We start from the raw sequence: 21999 nt of genomic DNA, 5'->3' as shown, positions 1-21999 counted from the left end.
CACATAATTAGTCAGAAAAGGACTGAGGCTGGGGTCACATTTTCTGGATTCTGCCCTTTCTACTCCAGTAGCAGTTCCCAAATCTAGTGGACCACAGACCCAGGGGCATGCTTGTTGCAATGCAGATTCTGGATGCCCTCCCAGAGGCTATGCTTCAGTAGGTGTGAGAATCACACGGGATAACACTGTACTGTACACCAAGCAATTAAAACTATTATCACTAAAGACAGATACAAATGATTACTGACTATTAATTAATGGGTAATATCTATTCCACAGTCCCCATCTGATAATAATGATTCACCAGTGCTATGTACCTCAAAATGTAATGTTGGCTTGTGCCATTGGGGTATATGAAATGATTCTAAGTAGTTCACAAATAAATATTTGCGATAGTTATACACTTATTTTAATAAGCATTATAAATGTATTGGTTTATCACACAAAGCACGATATGTTTTTAAAATAAATGTAGTCTAAAAATAAATAAATAAATAAATAAATAAATAAATAAATGTCTAAAAAGAGTGAATTGATTTTAAAAAACAGTTAAGTAAATAATATTACAGGTGGCATATGTATATGTTAAAAAAAATAATGAAGGTGACAAACAACACATTTGGGAACTACTGTCCTAACTTGTACCACACACCACCTTCAACTTAGCTGAAAGGACAAGACGGGAGGGTACCACATTCTACCAGCAAGCTGTCCTATTTCAATAGTCATCCTTGATTCCTTGCTGTCTTTCACACCCCATATCCAATCTGTTAGCCAGTCCCATCAGTAATAACTTACACCTAGCATCCAACTACTTCTCACCATCTCCATTGCTAATACCTTGGTCCAAGCCACATCATCTTTTGCCTGGACTGCTCCAATGGCCTCTCAACTGTTTCTCCTTTTGCCCCCTACAGTTGATTCTCTGCTGGCAGCCAGAATCATCTTTTAAAAATATACATTGGCTCATGTCACTCGCCTGATCAAAACTCTCCAGGGACTTCTCATGACACTTACAACACAATCCCATCTCCTGACCACAGCCTCACATGGTCCAGCCTACCTGACCACTCTCCCTCTGGCCTTTGCCAATCCCGTCACAAGGGTCCTTCCTGATACTCCTTGAACACCGCTAGTTCATCCCCTCTGCCGCGGGGGCCTTTGTACGTGTTGGTTCCTCTGCCAGCTCCTGACAGGCCACCCTTCCTCTGTTTGTTCAGGCTTCTCCTCAAATGTCACCTCTTGGGGGAGGCCTCCTCTGCTCCTGGTATCTAAAATAGCCACCCTTCAGGGGAGGGATGGACTGGGAGTTTGGGATGAGTAGATACAAACTATTACATATGGAATGGATAAACAACAAGGTCCTACTGTATAGCACAGGGAACGATGCTCAATATCCTGGGATAAACCATAATGGAAAAGATTTTAAAAATAATGTATATATATATGTATAACTGAGCCACTTTGCTGTACAGCAGAAATTAACACAACACTGTAAATCAAGTATACTTCAATTAAAAATAAATTAAAAATAAAATAAAATAGCCACCCTTCCCTTGTTACTCTCTATCCCTTTGCTCTTACTTCTTCATGGCCCTTCTCTCCACCAGGAAGCCTCCCTTTGTTTGCTTGCTTACTGTTTGCTGTCTGCTTCTCTCAACAAGGCAGATAAAGTCCCTGCCTGACAGCTTTATTGTAGCTTCAGTACACATTTCCTGAATGAAGCAACAAATACAACCCACATTTTCACCAGCAGAGACACCAGAAATCAATAGGTAGAGAAGTCCTCGCACTCTAGGAACATCAATGGGGAGCCGCTGGCTGAACACTGGTACCTTCTACAGTTCAGGGGCTCTGCAGGGGGAAGCACAAGACCAACAGGACTGACAGGGATCTCATTCATCCCCCGGCCTCTATGCATGAATGCCACCAATCAGAATTTTCTTCCCTAGCTAACCACATACACAGGAACCTATCTTCTTTTTCATGGTTTCTGGGGACACACATAAAGAAAAAATAAGCTGAGAGGGACTGAGAGCAAAGCAAGTAAAATAGGTAGCAGGAGACGAGATGAAATCCCTGCCTGGCCTGAAATAAACCTGCCAGCTCTCAGCCTGAGTCAACGGGGGCTCGAAGACAGCTGCAAATTGTTCCAGTTCTCAGCCAGACACAGGCAGCCAAAGTGGCTGCGTCTGGGCTCTTGCACAGTACAGGCTGAGGCCTGCAGATCAGCTTGGAGGGGTAGGGTAGGGAGGACTGTTTCCTTGTGGGCTTTTACATCTGCAATCTCCTAGTCCCCCTTAAAATTCCTAATCAGGGTAGCAGCGAAGGAGCACAGCTTCACACAAGCCTGGGTAATGAGAACCACCTTAATCAGGACCATTTGTCGCCTACCTGGGACTCTGGACATTCTGAGAATGAATTACAGTTCAGTGGCCTCAATTCCTTTCTGCCTTGAGGCCTGGGTGGCTGTGCACTGATTTCTCAACCAATAGAGATCACCGCCAGCTTTCCGAAGGTGGAAGTGTTTCAAGTGGAAAACCAATTGCCTCTGTCCAGCTAGACCCCTTTCCGGCCTCTACCTAACCGTCCTCCCATCTTATCTGCCCTAGGAACAGTCTAGCTATTTTTTTGATCACAACAAACTCTGAGGCAATAAAAGGCAGGGAAAGAGATACCATTCAGAATCTGAGGCCTAAGAATTGCACCTGGAGTCACCATGAAGTTGTATGACGTGGGCATACATCACCTCTCTGACCCTTTTCCTCATCTCGAAGATCAGGCGTGGTAGAAATCAAATAAAGCGATGTCTGTGAAGGCACTCTGAGGAACTCTAAAAGAAACTGTCCAGTGTCAGGCTTTTGTAAAAATAGCCTCTGGTTTTGGATAATGATGATGTTATTGATAATAACAGCAGAGGACAACATTTAATGACTGCTTAGAATACCAGGCACCACTGATTTAAGAATTTCCATTCTAATCCCATTTGATCCTCTCAACAAACCAATGATGTAGGCGGTAAAACGATCCTCATTTTACAGATAAAGAAACCGAGGCCTGGAGGAATTAATTTCCCAAGGCCACACACTCAACAGGCCACGAGGCTGGGATTCCAACCTATGCGTGTAATAATATTCTAGAGCCAAGGTTCCCAACCATTACTCACTGTTGCCCCCCACCCCTCTGCTGTGGGCAACAGTACATGATAGCCTCCGCTAAATCCTACATGTTGAATGGGAATTTCACACTCTGAACACTGATTAGGGTCGGAAGGAATGATCTTGAGTAACCATAAGTTTGCACTTAGGATGAAGCTTCAGTTTTCTCATCTGAAAATGGGGTCAATACTACCATCTGTCTCATAGGGTTCTTACAAAGATCAAATAATATAATGTAGGTCAGACACTGAGCACATTGCCCCCTACATAGTATGTGCTAATGATAATGTTTACCATTAATTATATCATTAATCAAGAGCCTGCACTTGGTGGCAGTGGGGAAAATCTTTCAGTCTCTGTCTCAACAGCCCTTACACTGGGCTTTAAGAGTTAAAGATGCCACCAGGGACCTGCTCACTGTTGCTTGGCTGAAGCCCAAACTGGGATGCCAAGGGGCAGCTGGCACCTGCCAGGCGGCAGCCTGCTATCTGTCCAGAACCCACACCACTGAGCGGAAGGGGATGTTAGGCCACAGCAAAGTCACACACTGGCTGCATCTGTCAGTCTAAAGTTGGCTGAGGAGAGGATGGATTTGTGAGGTGTCCTCTAGGACAAGCAAAAAGGCTCCTGGGCTTCCCTGGTGGCGCAGTGGTTGGGAGTCCGCCTGCCGATGCAGGGGATGCGGGTTCGTGCCCCGGTCTGGGAGGATCCCGCATGCCGCGGAGCGGCTGGGCCCGTGAGCCATGGCCGCTGAGCCTGTGCGTCCGGAGCCTGTGCTCCACAACGGGAGAGGCCACAACAGTGAGAGGCCCGTGTACCGCAAAAAAAAAAAAAAAAAAAAAAAAGGCTCCTGACTGTCCAGGTAAGTCTGAGGAGCACCACAGCCAGCCATGTCCTTGGGGGATGGGGTGTCACCCAACAAAAGGGCCGGGAACCCAAAGAATAGTATCTCTGAGACAACAACCCATTCCTTCTCCTTCCTCTCTTGCTAGACCCCAGCACACTCAAGCTGGGGTGTTGCCACGCCACAAGAGCCACAGCAACCAGCTGTGCCGTGCACACAACTCATAAGGAAAGCAGGGTGCAGGGGTCAGCACTTGGGGAGATAGAATGAAGCCATCTCCCCTGACTGTGGCTCAGGAGACGAAAGTGGTGGTGACGGAAACCTGCCACGGAGGGGAAAGGAGAAAGAAGGACCAAGAGGGGCTGGGGGCAGTGGGAAGGGAACACAGGCCAGGGAAGGAGTGAGCACCTGTCTTCTATCGGCCTGGCCTGGCAGGCGCGGAAAAAAACCTGGAGGGGAAGGTGCCCTCAGCTGACTGCCCCGTGGGCCAGTGCACAGGAGGTCAGGCTGCCATGCCCACTAATGCCGTCTATCCTTCCCAGGTTTAAGAGGGGAAATGTTCTATTTATAAGGCACCGACCAGTGGAGACCTGGCAGCCGCTGGATGGCTCTGATCCCATAGGGATCCTGGTTACCGGAGGCTGCCTTCCCCGGCCTCTCAACTGTGGGTATTCTCACAGCAAAAGGCTGAAGGCAACTGGAAGCAAAAGGCAAAAGAAAAGCCTCTTTCCTGCCCTTCGCTGCTTTCATGAGACTGCTGGACTTTTAGTGATGGCTGAAGGCTTTAGAACATTTTAAAAAGAGTGACCCATGTGATCCCGTCAAGCCTTCCCATGTGAGCTTCAAGACTCAATCTCTTTTTCTGTTTTACAGATCAAGGGAAGCTGAGGCAGAGAGATGAAGGGAATGCAGAGACCACAGGCAGGGCAATGGGCAAGCAGAGCAAAGGTAATGAGGCCCTTCCCATCTCCTCCCCCAGGGCTCAATCTTGTCCTCACGAAACAAGAAAAGCCTTGACCCAGCACCATCAGAGAGTCTGACCTGAATAATGGCCGAAAGAACGAGCATGTGTAACGGAAACAACATATAAAGCAGCTTTGGTTGTGCTGCCAAAGGCCCATGGGAGAGTAGTGGGTCATGTTACAGTTCTGTACCTGGGAAGCTCGAGTCACTGAAACATGTGACTCTGGCTCTCCCAGCATCATGCATGACATGTGAGGAGCAACAGATGGCTCTCAAGAGGAGGCTCACTAAGAAGGAACATGGGATGGCCCCTCAGTGGCAAAGAGCCAGGTGGGTTAGGTATTGGAGGCTGATGATGAAACTCCTTCCAGCCCCAAGGGGTTGGCCACACAATGACAGATGGCATGGCAGAACAAAGATCTCATGCACATCAAGAATAGTGGGGGAAATGATGTTGGCAATCAGGCAGACTCTGGTTTGAACACCAGCTCCACTACTTCTCACCTCTGGTACCTTGACTTCTTTAAGCTTGTTTGCTCACTTGCAACTCACTTGTGAAAAGCATTTCTGCAAACGGTACCCATCCATGTACCACACTCACGCTCCCTGCCATAACCTCATGCTGTCTTGAATAGACTAATATTTAAAAACCTATTTTTGTATTACGCTAAGGGTTAACAGACTTATAGCCCATGGGCCAACTTCACCACTGACTGTTTTGTAAATAGAGCCACCCCCTTCATTTCCGTATTGTCTACGACTGCATTCACACCACCATAGCAGAGTTAAACAGTACCGCAAATCTGAAAATCTGGCCCTTTCCTGAAAAAGCCGACCCCTGTGCTAAGCAGTAACATTTAGAAAACTGGGGCGGAGGGCGGGGGTATGTTTACTTGTGTCCCTCGCCACCAATACACATTAAATAAATATATAAATTTAAATGGCAACTGAAAATGTTTGTCCTGTCCTGTCCAAAATGATCTTGGGTATCACCAGCAGTGCACATACCCCACTTTGAAAAATGCAGTCGTGAGGATTCAGTGAATTAACATAAGGCATTGAGCCCGAATCAGCACGGGTGTTGGCTGCTGCCCTTTGTTCTCCTCCCCTGCTCCCCTCAGAAGCAGTTCAGCCAATCCAGTGTGCTCTTTCCTCCTCTTATGGGAGAGGCATGACCAGATAACAATAAGGATAACAACAACGGTAATTAGGCACTTATTCGCTAATATGCCAGATAATGTGCTGAGCTGTTATCCTCACAGCAAGGCTATGAGGTAGGGGTTGTGATTTATCCCCATTCACAGACGATGAAACAGAAGCTTAGAGAGGCCCAGCACTGACCTGCAGTTGTGGCCAGTGGGCCCGCACGATAATCTGCACCATTCAAACGGTACCCTTCACGGAAACAAAAGCTTTCCCAGTCCACCCAGCAGGACCTTCCCACAGGAAATAACCTGAAATATGTACAAAGCCTGATGCACAAGGATGCTCAGCCTGATGTCATTTGTAAAAGGAAAACTCTGCAAAGGACATTCAAGACCACTGACAGGAAATGGTTCAAAAAATTAGGATGTAAAATTATGACAGAGCATTCAACAACCATTATAAATAATACTTATAAACAGCTTTCATCAACTGGGAAAATGCTTGAGAATTTTTAAAAGCAGAATCACAACAGCATATTCAGTATAATGCCAATTAAGTCAAAATACATATTGACATTTGCAAAATAAATATAAGACATCATGAAAAAAAGGCAAGGAAGAAAACAAGTATCTCTGGGGATGATATTATAGATGAGTTTTATTGAATTTTTGAAAATCCTTACAATTTCCTTAATATTCCACATTGAGTTCATAATATTTTTATAAGAAGCAAAAATACAACATTGTCAACCCCCTTAGGAATGAGGTTCAGAGATTCAATGTCTGCACCCTACAGATAACTAGATCCTTCTTCCAACTTTGCAAACTTTCACCTATCACTGCTCTTCCCCTCACTGCCACTGTGAATGACAAGTTGGCAACCTGCAGTGGGTTCTTGAGCATTATGCAAATACAAAGGATTTCTGCCAAAGTACTAGGTTAAAAACAAACTGGAAGGGACAAGACTCTTAGATAGCCTCATCCACCAGAGGGCAGACAGCAGAAGCAAGAAAAACTACAATCCTGCAGCCTGTGGAACAAAAACCACATTCACAGAAAGATAGACAAGATGAAAAGGCAGAGGGCTATCTACCAGATGAAGGAACAAGATAAAACCCAGGAAAAACAACTAAATGAAGTGGAGATAGGCAACTTTCCACAAAAAGAATTCAGAATGATAGTGAAGATGATCCAGGACCTCAGAAAAAGAATGGAGGCAAAGATGGAGAAGGTGCAAGAAATGTTTAAGAAAGACCTAGAAGAATTAAAGAACAAACAAAGAGAGATGAACAATACAATAACTGAAATGAAAAATATACTAGAAGAAATCAACAGCAGAATAACTGAGGCAGAAGAATGGATAAGTGACCTGGAAGACAGAATGGTGGAAGTCACTGCCACAGAACAGAATAAAGAATAAAGACTGAAAAGAAATGAAGACAGCCTAAGAGACCTCTCAGATAACATTAAACACAACAACATTGGCATTATAGGGGTCCCAGAAAGAGAAGAGAGAGAGAAAGGACCCAAGAAAATATTTGAAGAGATTATAGTTGAAAACTTCCCTAACATGGGAGAGGAAAGAGCCACCCAAGTCCAGGAAGTGCAGAGAGTCCCAGGAGGATAAACCTAAGGAAAAACATACCGAGACACACTGTAATCAAACTGACAAAAATTAAAGACAAAGAAAAATTATTGAAAGCAACAAGGAAAAAATGACAAATAAAATACAGGGGAACTCCCATAAGGTTAACAGCTGATTTCTCAGCAGAAACTCTACAAGCCAGAAGGGAGTGGCATGATATACTTAAAGTGATGAAAGGGAAGAACCTACAACCATGATTACCCTACCCAGCAAGGATCTCATTCAAACTTGATGGAGAAATCAAAAGCTTTACAGACAAGCAAAAGCTAAGAAAATTCAGCACCACCAAACCAGCTCTACAACAAATGCTAAAGGAACTTCTTTAAGTGGTAAACACAAGAGAAGAGAAGAACCTACAAAAACAAACATAACAATTAAGAAAATGGTACTAGGAAAAGACATATTGATAATTACCTTAAACATGAATGGATTAAGTACTCCAACCAAAAGACACAGGCTCACTGAATGGAGACAAAATCAAGACCCATATATATGCTGTCTACAACAGAAGCACTTCAGACCTAGAGACACATACAGACTGAAAGTGAGGGGATGGAAAAAGATATTCCATGCAAATAGAAATCAACAAGAAAGCTGGAGTAGCAATAGTCATATCAGATAAAATAGACTTTAAAATAAAGAGTTACAAGAGACAAGGAAGGACACTACATAATGATCAAGGGATCAATCCAAGAGGAAGATATAACAATTATAAACATATATGCACCCAACATAAGAGCACCTTAATACATAAGGCAACTGCTAACAGCTATAAAAAAGGAAATCGACAGTAACACAATAATAGTGGGGGACTTTAACATCTCACTTACACCAGTAGACAGATCAGCCAAAATGAAAATAAATAAGGAAACACAAGGTTTAACTGATACATTGAAAAAGACGGACTTAATTGATATTTGTAGGACATTCCATCCCAAAACAACAGAATACACCTTCTTCTCAAGTGCTCATGGAACATTCTCCAGGAGAGATCATAGCTTGGGTCACAAATCAAGCCTTGGTAAATATAAGAAAATTCAAATCATATCAAGTATCTTTTCAGACCACATTGTAAGCGCAGATATCAATTACAGGAAAAAACCTGTAAAAAATAGAAACACATGGAGGCTAAACAATATGTTACTAAATAACCAAGAGATCACTGAAGAAATCAAAGAGGAAATCAAAAATTACCTAGAGACAAATGACAATGAAAACACGATGATCCAAAACCTGTGGGATGCAGGAAAAGCAGTTCCAAGAGAGAAGTTTGTAGCAATACAAGCCTATCTCAAGAAACAAGAAAAATCTCAAATAAACAATCTAAACTTACACCTAAAGGAACTAGAGGAAGAAGAATGAACAAAATCCAAAGTTAGCAGAAGGAAAGAAATCATAAAGATCAGAGCAGAAATAAATGAAATAGAAACAAAGAAAACAATAGCAAGGATCAATAAAACTAAAAGCTCATTCTTTGAGAAGATAAACAAAATTGATAAACCATTAGCCAGACTCATCAAGAAAAAGAGGGAGAGGACTCAAATCAATAAAATTAGAAATGAAAAAGAAGTTACAACAGACACAGCAGAAATACAAAGCATCCTAAGAGACGACTACAAGCAACTCTATGCCAATAAAATGGACAACCTGGAAGAAATGGACAACTTCTTAGAAAGGTATAAGCTTCCAAGACTGAACCAGGAAGAAATAGAAAATATGAACAGACCAATCACAAGTAATGAAATTGAAACTGTGATTAAAAATCTTCTAACAAACAAAAGTCCAGGATCAGATGGCTTCACAGGTGAATTCTATCAAACATTTAGAGAAGAGCTAACACCCATCCCTCTCAAACTCTTCCAAAAAATTATGGAGGAAGGAACACTCTCAAACTCATTCTACGAGGCCACCATGACCCTGATACCAAAACCAGACAAAGATATCACAAAAAAAGAAAATTATAGACCAATATCACTGATGAATATAGATGCAAAAATCCTCAAAAAAATACTAGCAAACAGAATCCAACAACACATTAAAAGGATCATACACCATGATCAAGTGGGATTTATTCCAGAGATACAAGGATTCTTCAATATATGCAAATCAATCAACGTGATACACCATATTAACAAATTGAAGAATAAAAACCATATGATCATCTCAATAGATGCAGAAAAAGCTTTTGACAAGATTCAACACCCATTTATGATAAAAACCCTCCAGACACTGGGCATAGAGGGAACCTACCTCAATATAATAATAAAGGCCATATACAAGAAACCCACAGCAAATATCATTCTCAATGGTGAAAACTGAAGGTATTTCCTCTAAGATCAGGAAGAAGACAAGGACGTCCACGCTTGCCACTATTATTCAACATAGTTTTGGAAGTCTTAGCCACAGCAATCAGAGAAGAAAGAGAAATAAAAGGAATACAAATCGGAAAAGAAGAAGTAAAACCGTCACTGTTTGCAGATGACATGATACTATACATAGAGAATCCTAAATATGCCGCCAGAAAACTAGTAGAGCTAATCAATGAATTTGGTAAAGTTGCAGGATACAAAATTAATGCACAGAAATCTCTTGCATTCCTATACACTAATGATGAAAAATCTGAAAGAGAAATTAAGGAAACACTCCCATTTACCATTGCAACAAAAAGAATAAAATACCTAGGAATAAAGCTACCTAGGGAGACAAAAGACCTGTATGCAGAAAACTATAAGGCACTGCTGAAAGAAATTAAAGATGTAACCAACAGATGGAGAGATATACCATGTTCTTGGATTGGAAGAATCAATATTGTGAAAATGACTCTACTACCCAAAGCAATCTACAGATTCAATGCAATCCCTATCAAATACTAATGGCATTTCTTACAGAACTAGAATAAAAAATCTTAAAATGTGTATGGAGACACAAAAGACCCTGAATATCCAAAACAGTCTTGAGGGAAAGAAACAGAGTTGGAGGAATCAGACTCCCTCACTTCAGACTATACTACAAAGCTACAGTAATCAAGACAATATGGTACTGGCAGAAAAACAGAAATATAGATCAATGGAACAGGATAGAAAGCCCAGAGATAAACCCACGCACCTATGGTCAACTAATCTATGACAAAGGAGACAAGGATATACAATGGAGAAAAGACGGTCTCTTCAATAAGCGGTGCTGGGAAAACTGGACAGCTACATGTAAAAGAATGAAATTAGAACACTCCCTAACACCATACACAAAAATAAACTCGAAATGGATTAGAGACCTAAATGTAAGACTGGACACTATAAAACTCTTAGAGGAAAACATAGGAAGAAGAATCTTTGACATAAATCACAGCAAGATCTTTTTTGATCCACTTCCTAGAGAAATGGAAATAAAAACAAAAATAAACAAAGGGGACCTAGTGAATCTTAAAACCTTTTCCAAAGCAAAGGAAACTACAAACAAGATGAAAAGACAACCCTCAGAATGGCAGAAAATATCTGCAGACGAATCAACGGACAAAGGATTAATCTCCAAAATATATACACAGCTCATGCAGCTCAATATTAAAAAAGCAAACAACCCAATCAAAAAATGGCCAGAAGACTTAAATAGACATTTCTCCAAAGAAGACAAACAGATGGCCAAGAAGCACATGAAAAGCTGGTCAACATCATTAATTATTAGAGAAATGCAAATCAAAACTACAATGATGTACCACCTCACACCAGTTAGCATGGGCATCATCAGAAAATCTACAAACAACAAATACTGGAGAGGGTGTGGAGAAAAGGGAACCCTCTTGCACTGTTGGTGCGAATGTAAATTGATACAGCCACTATGGAGAACAGTATGGAGGTTCCTTAAAAAACTAAAAATAGAGTTACCATATGACCCAGCAATTCCACTACTGGGCATATACCCAGAGAAAACCATAATTCAAAAAGACACATGTACCCCAATGTTCATCGCAGCACTATTTACAACAGCCAGGTCATGGAAGCCACCTAAATGCCCACTGACAGATGAATGGATAAAGAAGATGTGGTACATATATACAATGGAATATTACTCAGCCATAAAGAGTAACGAAATTGGGTCATTTGTAGAGACGTGGATGGATCTAGAGACTATCATACAGTGTGAAGTAAGTCAGAAAGAGAAAAACAAATATCGTATATTAACACATATATGTGGAACCTAGAAAAATGGTACAGATGAACCGGTTTGCAGGGCAGAAATTGAGACACAGATGTAGAGAACAGATGTACCGACACCACAGGAAGAAAGTGGTGGGTGGTGGTGGTGGTGTGATGAATTGGGAGATTGGGATTGACAGGTGTACACTGATGTGTACAAAATGGATGACTAATGAGAACATGCTGCATAAAAGATAAATTAAATTAAATTAAAAAGAAAACCATACAAAATAATCTCAGCTATTTTAAAATCCATAGGGGAGATTATATTAAGAAAATATACTGGGCTTCCCTGGTGGCACAGTGGTTAAGAATCCGCCTGCCAATGCAGGGGACATGGGTTCGAGCCCTGGTTCGGGAATATCCCACATGCCGCGGAGCAACTAAGCTCGTGTGCCACAACTACTGAGCCTGTGCTCTAGAGCCTGCGAGCCACAACTACTGAAGCCTGTGCACCTAGAGCCTGTGCTTTGCAACAAGAGAAGCCACCGCAATGAGAAGCCCATGCACCCCAACGAAGAGTGGCCCCCACTCACCGCAGCTAGAGAAAGCCCAAGCACAGCAACGAAGACCCAACACAGCTGAAAATAAAATAAATATGTACAAAATGGATAACTAATAAGAACCTGCTGTATAAAAAAATAAATAAAAAACAAACTGGAAGGAATGGAGGAATTAAGACTGGGAAGCAAAGAGGAAGAATTATATTTCCTTCTTCTGGAGAGAAGGGAGGGCACTTTTTAAGCCTCTCTAGCCTAGATGGAAGCCCATTCCAATTGGCTGTGCGCACCTGACTGCACATGAGTGCATCTGCAGAGAGCACGGGTACTACACACCCATAAATGTGTGATGGGCCATCGGTCTATCATCTCCCAGGGGTCTTAACTTCATCAGCAGACCATATACTCCTTAAAGGTAGAGGCAACTGTACTGCTGGTTGGTGTCCTCACCCCTCAGTACTCATGTCACCCAGGGCCACGGCCCTTAAGAATTCCAAGAGGTATTAGTTGAATGAAGCCTGGACCCCTACAGTTAAGTCTAGTGAGAGGTTCAGGTCGATGCAAAGAACATGTTCGACAAGAGTGGGAAGCAGAGAAAATGGCTGCAATATTCTTCTGAAAAGCCCGCTGGGGCCAACAGTGTGTGACAAGGCACACCTAGGGCAACTCGGGTATATTCCTTTTAAATGACCCAACTGACCCATGGAATTCGAGTTCATACTCACAGTAAGGGAAGTGGCACTAGAAGCCAAGATTAGGAGACATCCCTCTCTGTCTCAGTCTGTCGGTCTCCAAACAGCTGGCAAAGCAGCAGAAGAGCAGCGTTTCTGTAAACAAGCTAATCTTTTCAGAGCTAAGTTGGCGGTGACACTTATTATTTAAAACTTCAAACTTGGTAAAGACGAACTCACACTAGAAAAGCCTGCCTTTCCCTTGCTCTCATGCACCAGACTGTCTACCCTCTCTGACAAGTTCTCGGCTTCCCAGCTGTCTCTCAGGTGGGACTACAGGACAACAGCAGCGGGGCTGAGAATAGGTCCCTTCCTAGGTCCCCCTTCTGCCTCTGACCTGGGCTCATTTCAAAGGAGAATGAACCAATTCTCATAAAGCCTTTGGGGAGTAAATCTCACAACTGCAGCCAACGTAAAGCAAGAAACAGGACATGTAGACTCAGGAGATACACATTAAGGTGGCAAAGGGTAAGATGGGAAGAGGAGGGGTCCCTACCCAGGGCAGAGTCCTGTTCTTTGTAATAATAAAGGGGAAAATCAATGACAGTCATTTGCCATTTAGAATGATCGACACTGGTGTGATCACCTTCTCAGTAAAGAAGCTTAGGAAGCAACAAACCAGACTTCCTTCTTCTCTATCTATTCTTACTCCCACCTTTTCCCTTCCCTCCACTACTGGGTAAGAATTTGACCAACTAGAGAAAACTCAGTGTCACTGATGTATATTCCTGACATTCCAGGAACAAACCCAGGGAAGGTTCCTGATGGCAGCCAGATCCACGGTTGAGTGTCTCATACAACTGCCAAAATTAGCAGATTGGTTTTTGAATTTAGTATGTAACCATTAACCTACCAAGAAAACAGAAGACTTCTAGGCAGAAAAGTAAAGGTCTGAATAAATGGAAAGACATTCAAAGCTCTTGGAGGAGGTGACTTAGTATTATAAAAGTGTCAATTTTCCCAGCTGTATGTAAACCAATGAAGTTAGAACATTTCTAAATAGACATTTCTCCAGACAAGACATACAGATAGGGACTTTTCTGGTGGCGCAGCGGTTAAGAATCTGCCTGCCAATGCAGGGGACACAGGTTTGATCCCTGGTCCGGGAAGATCCCACCTGCCACGGAGCAACTAAGCCCGTGCGCCACAACTACTGAGCCTGTACTCTAGAGCCCTCAAGCCGCAACTACTGAAGCCTGTGCGCCTAGAGCCCGTGCTCCGCAACAAGAGAAGCCACCGCAATGAGAAGCCTGCACACCGCAACGAAGAGTGCAACAACGAAGGCCCAACGCAACCAAAAATAAAAACAAATAAATAATAAAAAATTTTAAAAAGACATACAGACAGCCAACAGGCATATGAAAAGATGCTCCACATCATTAACTAATAGAGAAAATACAAATCAAAACTACAATGATGCATCACCTCACACCAGTCAGAATGACCATCATCGAAAAGTCTACAAAAAATAAATGCTGGAGAGAGTGTGGAGAAAAGGGAACCCTCCTACACTACTGGTGGGAATTTAAATCGGTGTAGCCACTATGGAGAACAATATGGAGCCTCCTTAAAAAACTAAAAATAGAGTTATCGTATGATCCAGGAATCTCACTCCTGGGCATATATCTGGAAAAGACAAAAACTCTAATTTGAAAAGATACAGGCACCCCAATGTTCACAGCAGCACTATTTACAATAGCCAAGACATGGAAGCAACCTGAATGTCAACAGACAGATGAATGGATAAAGAAGGAGTATATATACACTATAGAATATTACTCAGCCATAAAAAATATTGCCATTTGCAGCAACATGAAAGGACCTAGAGACTATCAGACTCATACTAAGTGAAGTAAATCAGACAGAGAAAGACAAATATTATATCACTTATATGTGGAATCTAAAAAGTAATACAAATGAACTTATTTACAAAACAGAAACAGACTCACAGACACAGAAAACAAAATTATGGTCACCAAAGGGCAAAGGTGGGGGAGGGATAAATTAGGAGTATGTGATTAACAGATACTTCTATATATAAAATAGATAAGCAACAAGGATTTACTATATAGCACAGGGAACTATATCCAGTACGTAGTAATAACCTATAATGGAAAAGAATCTGAAAAAGAATATATATATATAACTGAATCAATTTCTGTACACCTGAAACTAACACAATACTGTAAATCAACTATACTTCAATAAAATTTTTTTTCATTTTAAAAAATATGTTACTTGTAAAGCATACTGTGAGAAACAACATTCAATGATTAAACCATGACTAATATTTTTTAAAGTGTCATTTTTCCACAAATTAACCTGTACATTTCAATGCAATCCAAAATGAAAATTTTAAATTTTTGAGGAACTTATCAAACTTAAGCTAGAATTTATATAGAAGGATAAAGGTCCACAGTCAGCTATGTCAACCCTTAAAAAGGAGAGTAAAGAGAGGAGACTTAAACTACTAGATATTAAGACCTGCCTCAAAGTCATCATATTAAAACTGGAGAGGTATGAGCACAAGAACAGACAGACCAAGGCAATAAAGAGCTCAGAGACAGAGCTCAGATGTGCAAACTTAATACACAATAAAGCTGGTATCACAAGTCAAAGAGGGTGAGAATGGATAGCTTGGTAGATGTTGTTGGGAAAACTGGCTTTTCATGTGGATAAAAACAAAACTGAATCTTCATGAAACACCATATACAATGGTAGATATCAGTTGGATTAGAAACCAAAGTGTGAAAGACAAAATCATGAAGCCAATAAAAGAAAATGTAGGTGCATATCTTAGTGACATGGGTCAGAAAGGCCTTTTTCAAAACACAACTTGAAAATCGTAAACCAGAAGGCAAAAAAATTTTTTGAATATATAAAAAGACTTTATACTCAAGGAAGGATATCACACATAATATTAATTGTCAGATAGCAAAATGGGAAGATATATTTAAAATACCTACAATTGGGCTTCCCTGGTGGCGCAGTGGTTGAGAGTCTGCCTGCCAATGCAGGGAACATGGGTTCGAGCCCTGGTCCGGGAAGATCCCACATGCTGCAGAGCAACTAAGCCCATGCACCACAACTACTGAGCCTGCGCTCTAGAGCTCGTGAGCCACAACTACTGAGCCCAAGTGCCACAACTACTGAAGCCTGTGCATCTAGAGCCTGTGCTCTACAACAAGAGAAGCCACTGCAGTGAGAAGCCCGCACACCACAAGGAAGAGTAGCCCTTGCTTGCCGCAACTAGAGAAAGCCCGCGCGCAGCAACAAAGACCCAACACAGCCATAAATAAATAAATAAATAAATAAAATCTACAATTAACAAGGAACTAATATCTAGAATACAGAAGGAACTTTACAAATCAGCAGTAAAAAAAAATGGTAACTGCAATAGAAAAATGGGCAAAGGACACAAATAGTCAAAAAGCAGAAGAGGACACCCAGTAAGCAGGCATATGAGAGATACTCAAACACACTAATTATTAGAGAAATACAAATTAAGACAACAATGAGCTACCATTTTATATCTATTAGACTGGCAAAAAATTAGAAAGCTGAATATAATGAGAAGAGTTGGCAGGAATGGGGAAATACTCTTGTCGGGCTGGGAGGACTGGGGAAAGGCCAGTCTAGATCACAAGGTGACAGCCTTCCCTCAAACAAAGTACACACACACCCTCTGGCTAACCAGCAACTCTCCTTGAGGGTAAACCCCAAAGAGATTCTCACACAGGTGGACATGTACAAAGACGTTCCTCGTGGTATTGTTAGTGGTGATGAGGACTGGGAGGCACGCAGAGTGGAGTGCATCTCTGCACAGTGTTACACACCATGGAGTGTGCAGCAGATGGAAGCCACAGTCTGGAGGTAGACAGGGGAATATGGACGGTTCCTAACACAATGCTGAGGGGGCACAGTAGGAAACAGAACAAGACAAACATTTATGTAACTTAAAAACACAGGGAGGGCTTCCCTGGTGGCGCAGTGGTTGAGAGTCCGCCTGCCAATGCAGGGGACGCGGGTTCGCGCCCCGGTCCAGGAAGATCCCACATGCCGCGAAGCGGCTGGGCCTGTGAGCCATGGCCGCTGAGCCTGCGCGTCCGGTGCCTGTGCTCCGCAGTGGGGGAGGCCACAGCAGTGAGAGGCCCGCGTACCGCAAAAAAAAAAAAAAAAACACACAGGGAGATAAAAGATACTCATTGTCCAAAAATACACTTTAAAGGTACACATTAGAACGGTGAAAGGGAAGACAGGAATAGGAGGTGGGAAAAGAACTAAAAGGGAGTGAGTGAGTGAATGAATAAATGAATGAATGAAGGGCGAAAGGGAGGGGCCTGTGATGATCATGTGCCACAAACCGGGGATTATGATTAATTCACTCACTGTACCTGAGATCCAAACAGAGAAGAAAAAGGAGGGGAAAAAGTCTCTGCAAAGAAATGTGCATGTATTTATCTGCTGCCATCCTCTCCTGGCAACGGGGCCATTTGGAAAATACCAACAGGTGCCAGACATTATTTACAGCCCTGTCTTATACCCCACAGGCACTGTACGGCCTGAGAGAAACTTCAAGAGAAAAGCAACAAATTCAGAAGTGTCCCCAAAGGAATTCCCTTTTGCTACCTGTCTCTTGAAAACGTTCTGGTTCTGTGATAAAATGTTGGCATTCAAATTCCCACCAAAATATTTTCTAGAAAGGAAAATGCTAGACATTTGGAAATGGCTATTAAAGGTGAAAAGTGCGATGTCTTGCTCTTAAATTCCTATCAGATTGACTTCTTACTTTTAAAAAAGTTTTGACTATCATATAAACAGAGTTGCAGAACAATCAGACCCTGGGCAATAGCGCCACCTGTGGCGATGAGCACAGTGAAACTGCAAATCACTGCCATGAGGAATATGAAAGGCACAAGCGCTCTGGAGGGGAGGGGAAGCAAAGCTAAGGCTTGTGTGTGATGTGAAGAGGGGTTCCTACTGCCAAAGGACGGGAGGAAGCACCAACCCAGAACAGTCCTCTGGTTTTGCGAGCTTGGAAATCAGTTAAAAGAACATCTTTTAGAATTGCAATACCCGGGACTTCCCTGGTGGCACAGTGGTTAAGAATCCACCTGCCAATTCCGGGGACACGGGTTCGAGCCCTGGTCTGGGAAGATCCCACATGCCGCAGAGCAACTAAGCCCGTGTGCCACAACTACTGAAGCTCATGCGCCTAGAGCCCATGCTCCGCAACAGAGAAGCCACCGCAATGAGAAGCCCATGCACTGCAATGAAGAGTAGCCCCAGCTTGCCGAAACTAAGGAAAGCCCACACGCAGCAACAAAGACCCAACACAGCCAAAGATAAATAAATTAAAAAAAAAAAAAAGAATAGCAATACCCTAGAAAAACTGTTTCTATCAAAAGTACTCCTGGAAAAGTGGGCAATATGTTTAACACATATTTTTCTTTCCCACTTCCTAAATGAAAGGGTAATAAGCCATTGAAGAATCATCAGAGACTCAAGGCAGCCAACTCTCGGCACCCTGTGGATAACAGGATGCCAAAAGCAAAATGTTGCAAGTGTCTGTGTTTCCCAAGATAGAACTTTCTGTATTGTTCTTTTCCTAGGGAGGTAGAATATTCTCATGGTTAACAGCAAAGACGTTACAATCAGACAGAACTCAGATTAAATCGTATCTCCTGAGTTCACCGACCTCAATTTCCTAATATACAAAGTAGGTCAAAAGCACCTACCTCAGTCAGTGCTGTGAGCTTTAAATGAGCTAATGTGGATAAAACACACTGAAACACAGTAAGCAGTCGATAAATGCTACCTATTAATCGCCATTATTGTAAAATACATACTCTTTGCCGACAATGCAAAGTACACAGAATATTTAAAGTAGAAGGTCAGTGTCTCGTAATAATCTGCCCAGGTCAGTGTCTCGTAATAATCTGCCCTCTATCCTGAGTAAGAGTTTAATGATAAATGTATTTCCAGACATTTTTTCTATCAATGTATCTAGATGAGTCAACTAATTTATTTTAATAAATGCATGGTTCTACAACCTGAATTTTAAAAAACTCAGTGAGTATACTGTGGATACCATTTCTGCAAATATACCAAGATCTCTCTTGTTCTGAAGGCTACATAGTACTTTATGATATTTTTAATGGACTTCCTATTGAACATTTAGATGGTCTCCAATTCTTCACTATTATTACCGATGCTCCAGTGAACTTTTTTACAGAAACATCTTTGCACTCCAGCCTATTCTTTAGGACAAATCGCTGGGTCAAAGGATATTTGCATTTTAAAGGCTTCCGATACATATGCCCCAAAGGCCTTACAAAACAGTACAACCAGCTGCCACGCCCACCAGCAGAGTCATGGTCGTCTTTCAAATCTAGTGGCACTTAGCTCAAGGAGAGAGAAGTAGGTTGGTAAGGTCAAAAGTTACAGGCAAACTTCTGGTGTGGGGTGACGGCGGGGTGGGGGGGGGCTGGTTTTCCATTCATATGCATCTAGTCTCCCATAGTTCCTGGGTCCTTCATGATAGAAGTGTCTCCCAGGTTAGGGCATGGTGTGGGCATCTCTTATTTCAGCCTGCTTGGCATCTATCCTCTCTTGTCCCGGTGGCTTCCCCTATCTCCCTTTGGTAAACTACCCTGCTCCCATTTTATGAATACTGTTGAAACCATCAATCAAGGTGTGTTGTCTTCCCCTGGGTAGGCCACAGCTAGACCACCTTGATGCTATCTTTCCCAGGAATCTGGACCTTCAGAAGAGTGAGGCAAGGACTAAAAAACAGTTTATGGGCTTTATCATCCTGCAAATATTATCCAGAAGACCCTTTCTCATTGGTCCCTGGGTCTCCAAAACTGGTCTGTTTTCAAGCCTTGGTTCTTCAGGTCTTCCTACCTTACTGTGAGTTACACTGAAGCCCTCTGTATTCCTTTATTATTATTATTATTATTTTGTACTGTTACTTTAGGCCAAGTTAACCAGAGTTGATTTCAGATACTCTAAAACAATCCCACCTGACACGGGGTGGGGGTAGGGGGGGATGACTTGTTTCCTTGAATATTTACTTGAAAAAAATTTCCCCTTGTTCAATTCCTGAAGGAAAAAAAAGAAACATTTTTTTCCTCTCCTAAAGGCCTCTTAACCTACCAATAGCATCCATTCCAAATTACTTAATATTTTATTTAAAACTTCTGGTAGAATCTGTATTTTGGAAGGAATCAAAGAAAGACAATCTCTGTCCTAGAATGGATTTCACACCCACTAAAAACAGCTCATCCTTTTGTCCACACGAAGAGGTACTGTTTTACTGACACTACTGGAATTCACGGTAGGGCTATCTTGGAATTGTTTTTCCAAGTGCAGTTTACAAAGCAAATCTGAGGCAAGGGGACAGAATTTCCTTTGTACTCTGGTAGCAACGTGGCAGGAATTTGTTTTTTCCCCTGTGCACCAAGGAGATAATCAGCCCAAACACTCTAGCCAATAGCGGTTTCATTTTAATCCCATCATCTTGACAAGGTTACAGGTGCCCTTGGAAATCATGATTAACCAGAGTGCTCAGAGCCAGTAGCAGGGGAAATGTGCTGTATATTCTACAGAGGCCGCCCAGGGTCACTCCCAGGAAAGAGGAATATTATTACAGGGTTCTTCGTCTCCACTCTTAACTCCCTAAAGTGGCAACAAGGAACACAGAGTTAGTTACTAAGCGATCACTAAGATGGTTCTGGCTCTCCAGTCCTTGGAGCGAGACTGTGAGGGAGGCAAAGTCAATTCTGGCTTCCCACAGGACAGGGCGCTGGGGGAGCTGGGTGTTATTGGATTAAGTGACATTTAAGTGGTGACTGGAGCTACATTCTTAAGACAACAAAGGATTAACTGAGATAATGTACATAAAAATTCTTTGTACAGTGTGAAGGACTATACAGTGCAAGATGTCATCACGGCCTTGCCAGTCAGGCTCACTTGACTGTCCTGGAGTCACTGACGCCGCCGTAAGCTGGAGCAGAAGTAGCTCGACTGCACTGGGGGAATGGGGCGACCCAACATGCCCACAGCACCTCCTGGTGGTTCTTCCCCAGAAGAGCAACTGCTCCAGGCCCAGGCCCACCCCTACCTGTAGAAAAGTATCCAAGCAACATACTTACTCCCTTCGCTCTGGCTGTCTTTGTTCGAGTTGTAGACCTGGAAAACAGAAATAACATTTACCTGTGTGAATTTTATACTACCCTACAGGTTTGCTGAAGAAAACCATTACCTTCTCCTTTTCCCTGGTTTGTGCTAGACAATGGAAGGCAATTCTGGCCCCCAAATAGAAATCCCTTCTATAATTACCTACTTCCCAGTATTTACTTCAGCTCTTAAGTGTGTACACATCAGAATCACCTCTGGAACTTTATTGTAAAAAAAAAAAAAATCATATTCCTTCTTTAAAAAAACCCCAAACTTATGTTTGTATATAAACTAAAAAGGAAGAAAAAAATGTAATTAGTTACAAATCATTAAGCATTAACTGCACACCAGGCAATGTGCTAAGCAATTCACATGAATTATCTCAAATTATCTATGCAACAATTCTGTTGGGTAGGAACGGTTATTATCACTGTTTTACAGATGGAGAATGTGAGAGGCTTAGAGAGGTTAACTAAGGTCTCACGGCTAGTACGTGGCAAAGTCTGGACAGAGATACATTACAAACTTAAGTGCTAACACTGGGGAATGAGACCAATCATTTTTTACTTCATATACTTCCATGAATTTGAATGTTATAAGGAGAATATATTACTTTTACAATAGAAAACCCTTTAATGATTT

At 42.2% G+C, this 21999-nt stretch overlaps 1 protein-coding gene across 3 annotated transcripts in view; it reads right to left on the bottom strand.

Moving 5' to 3' along the window:
* Positions 1-21999, bottom strand: part of ARHGAP26 (Rho GTPase activating protein 26) — a 494532-nt gene that overhangs the window by 220769 nt on the left and 251764 nt on the right. For all 3 annotated transcript variants that reach the window (XM_060093555.1, XM_060093556.1, XM_060093557.1), the window contains one exon: positions 21333-21369. In XM_060093555.1, the coding sequence (XP_059949538.1) occupies positions 21333-21369 (37 nt within the window). The remainder of the gene's footprint in view (positions 1-21332; positions 21370-21999) is intronic.

The sequence above is a fragment of the Mesoplodon densirostris genome, chromosome 3 (genome assembly GCF_025265405.1).
Source record: "Mesoplodon densirostris isolate mMesDen1 chromosome 3, mMesDen1 primary haplotype, whole genome shotgun sequence".
Lineage (NCBI taxonomy): Eukaryota > Metazoa > Chordata > Mammalia > Artiodactyla > Ziphiidae > Mesoplodon > Mesoplodon densirostris.
This window is presented reverse-complemented; position numbering and strand designations above follow the sequence as displayed.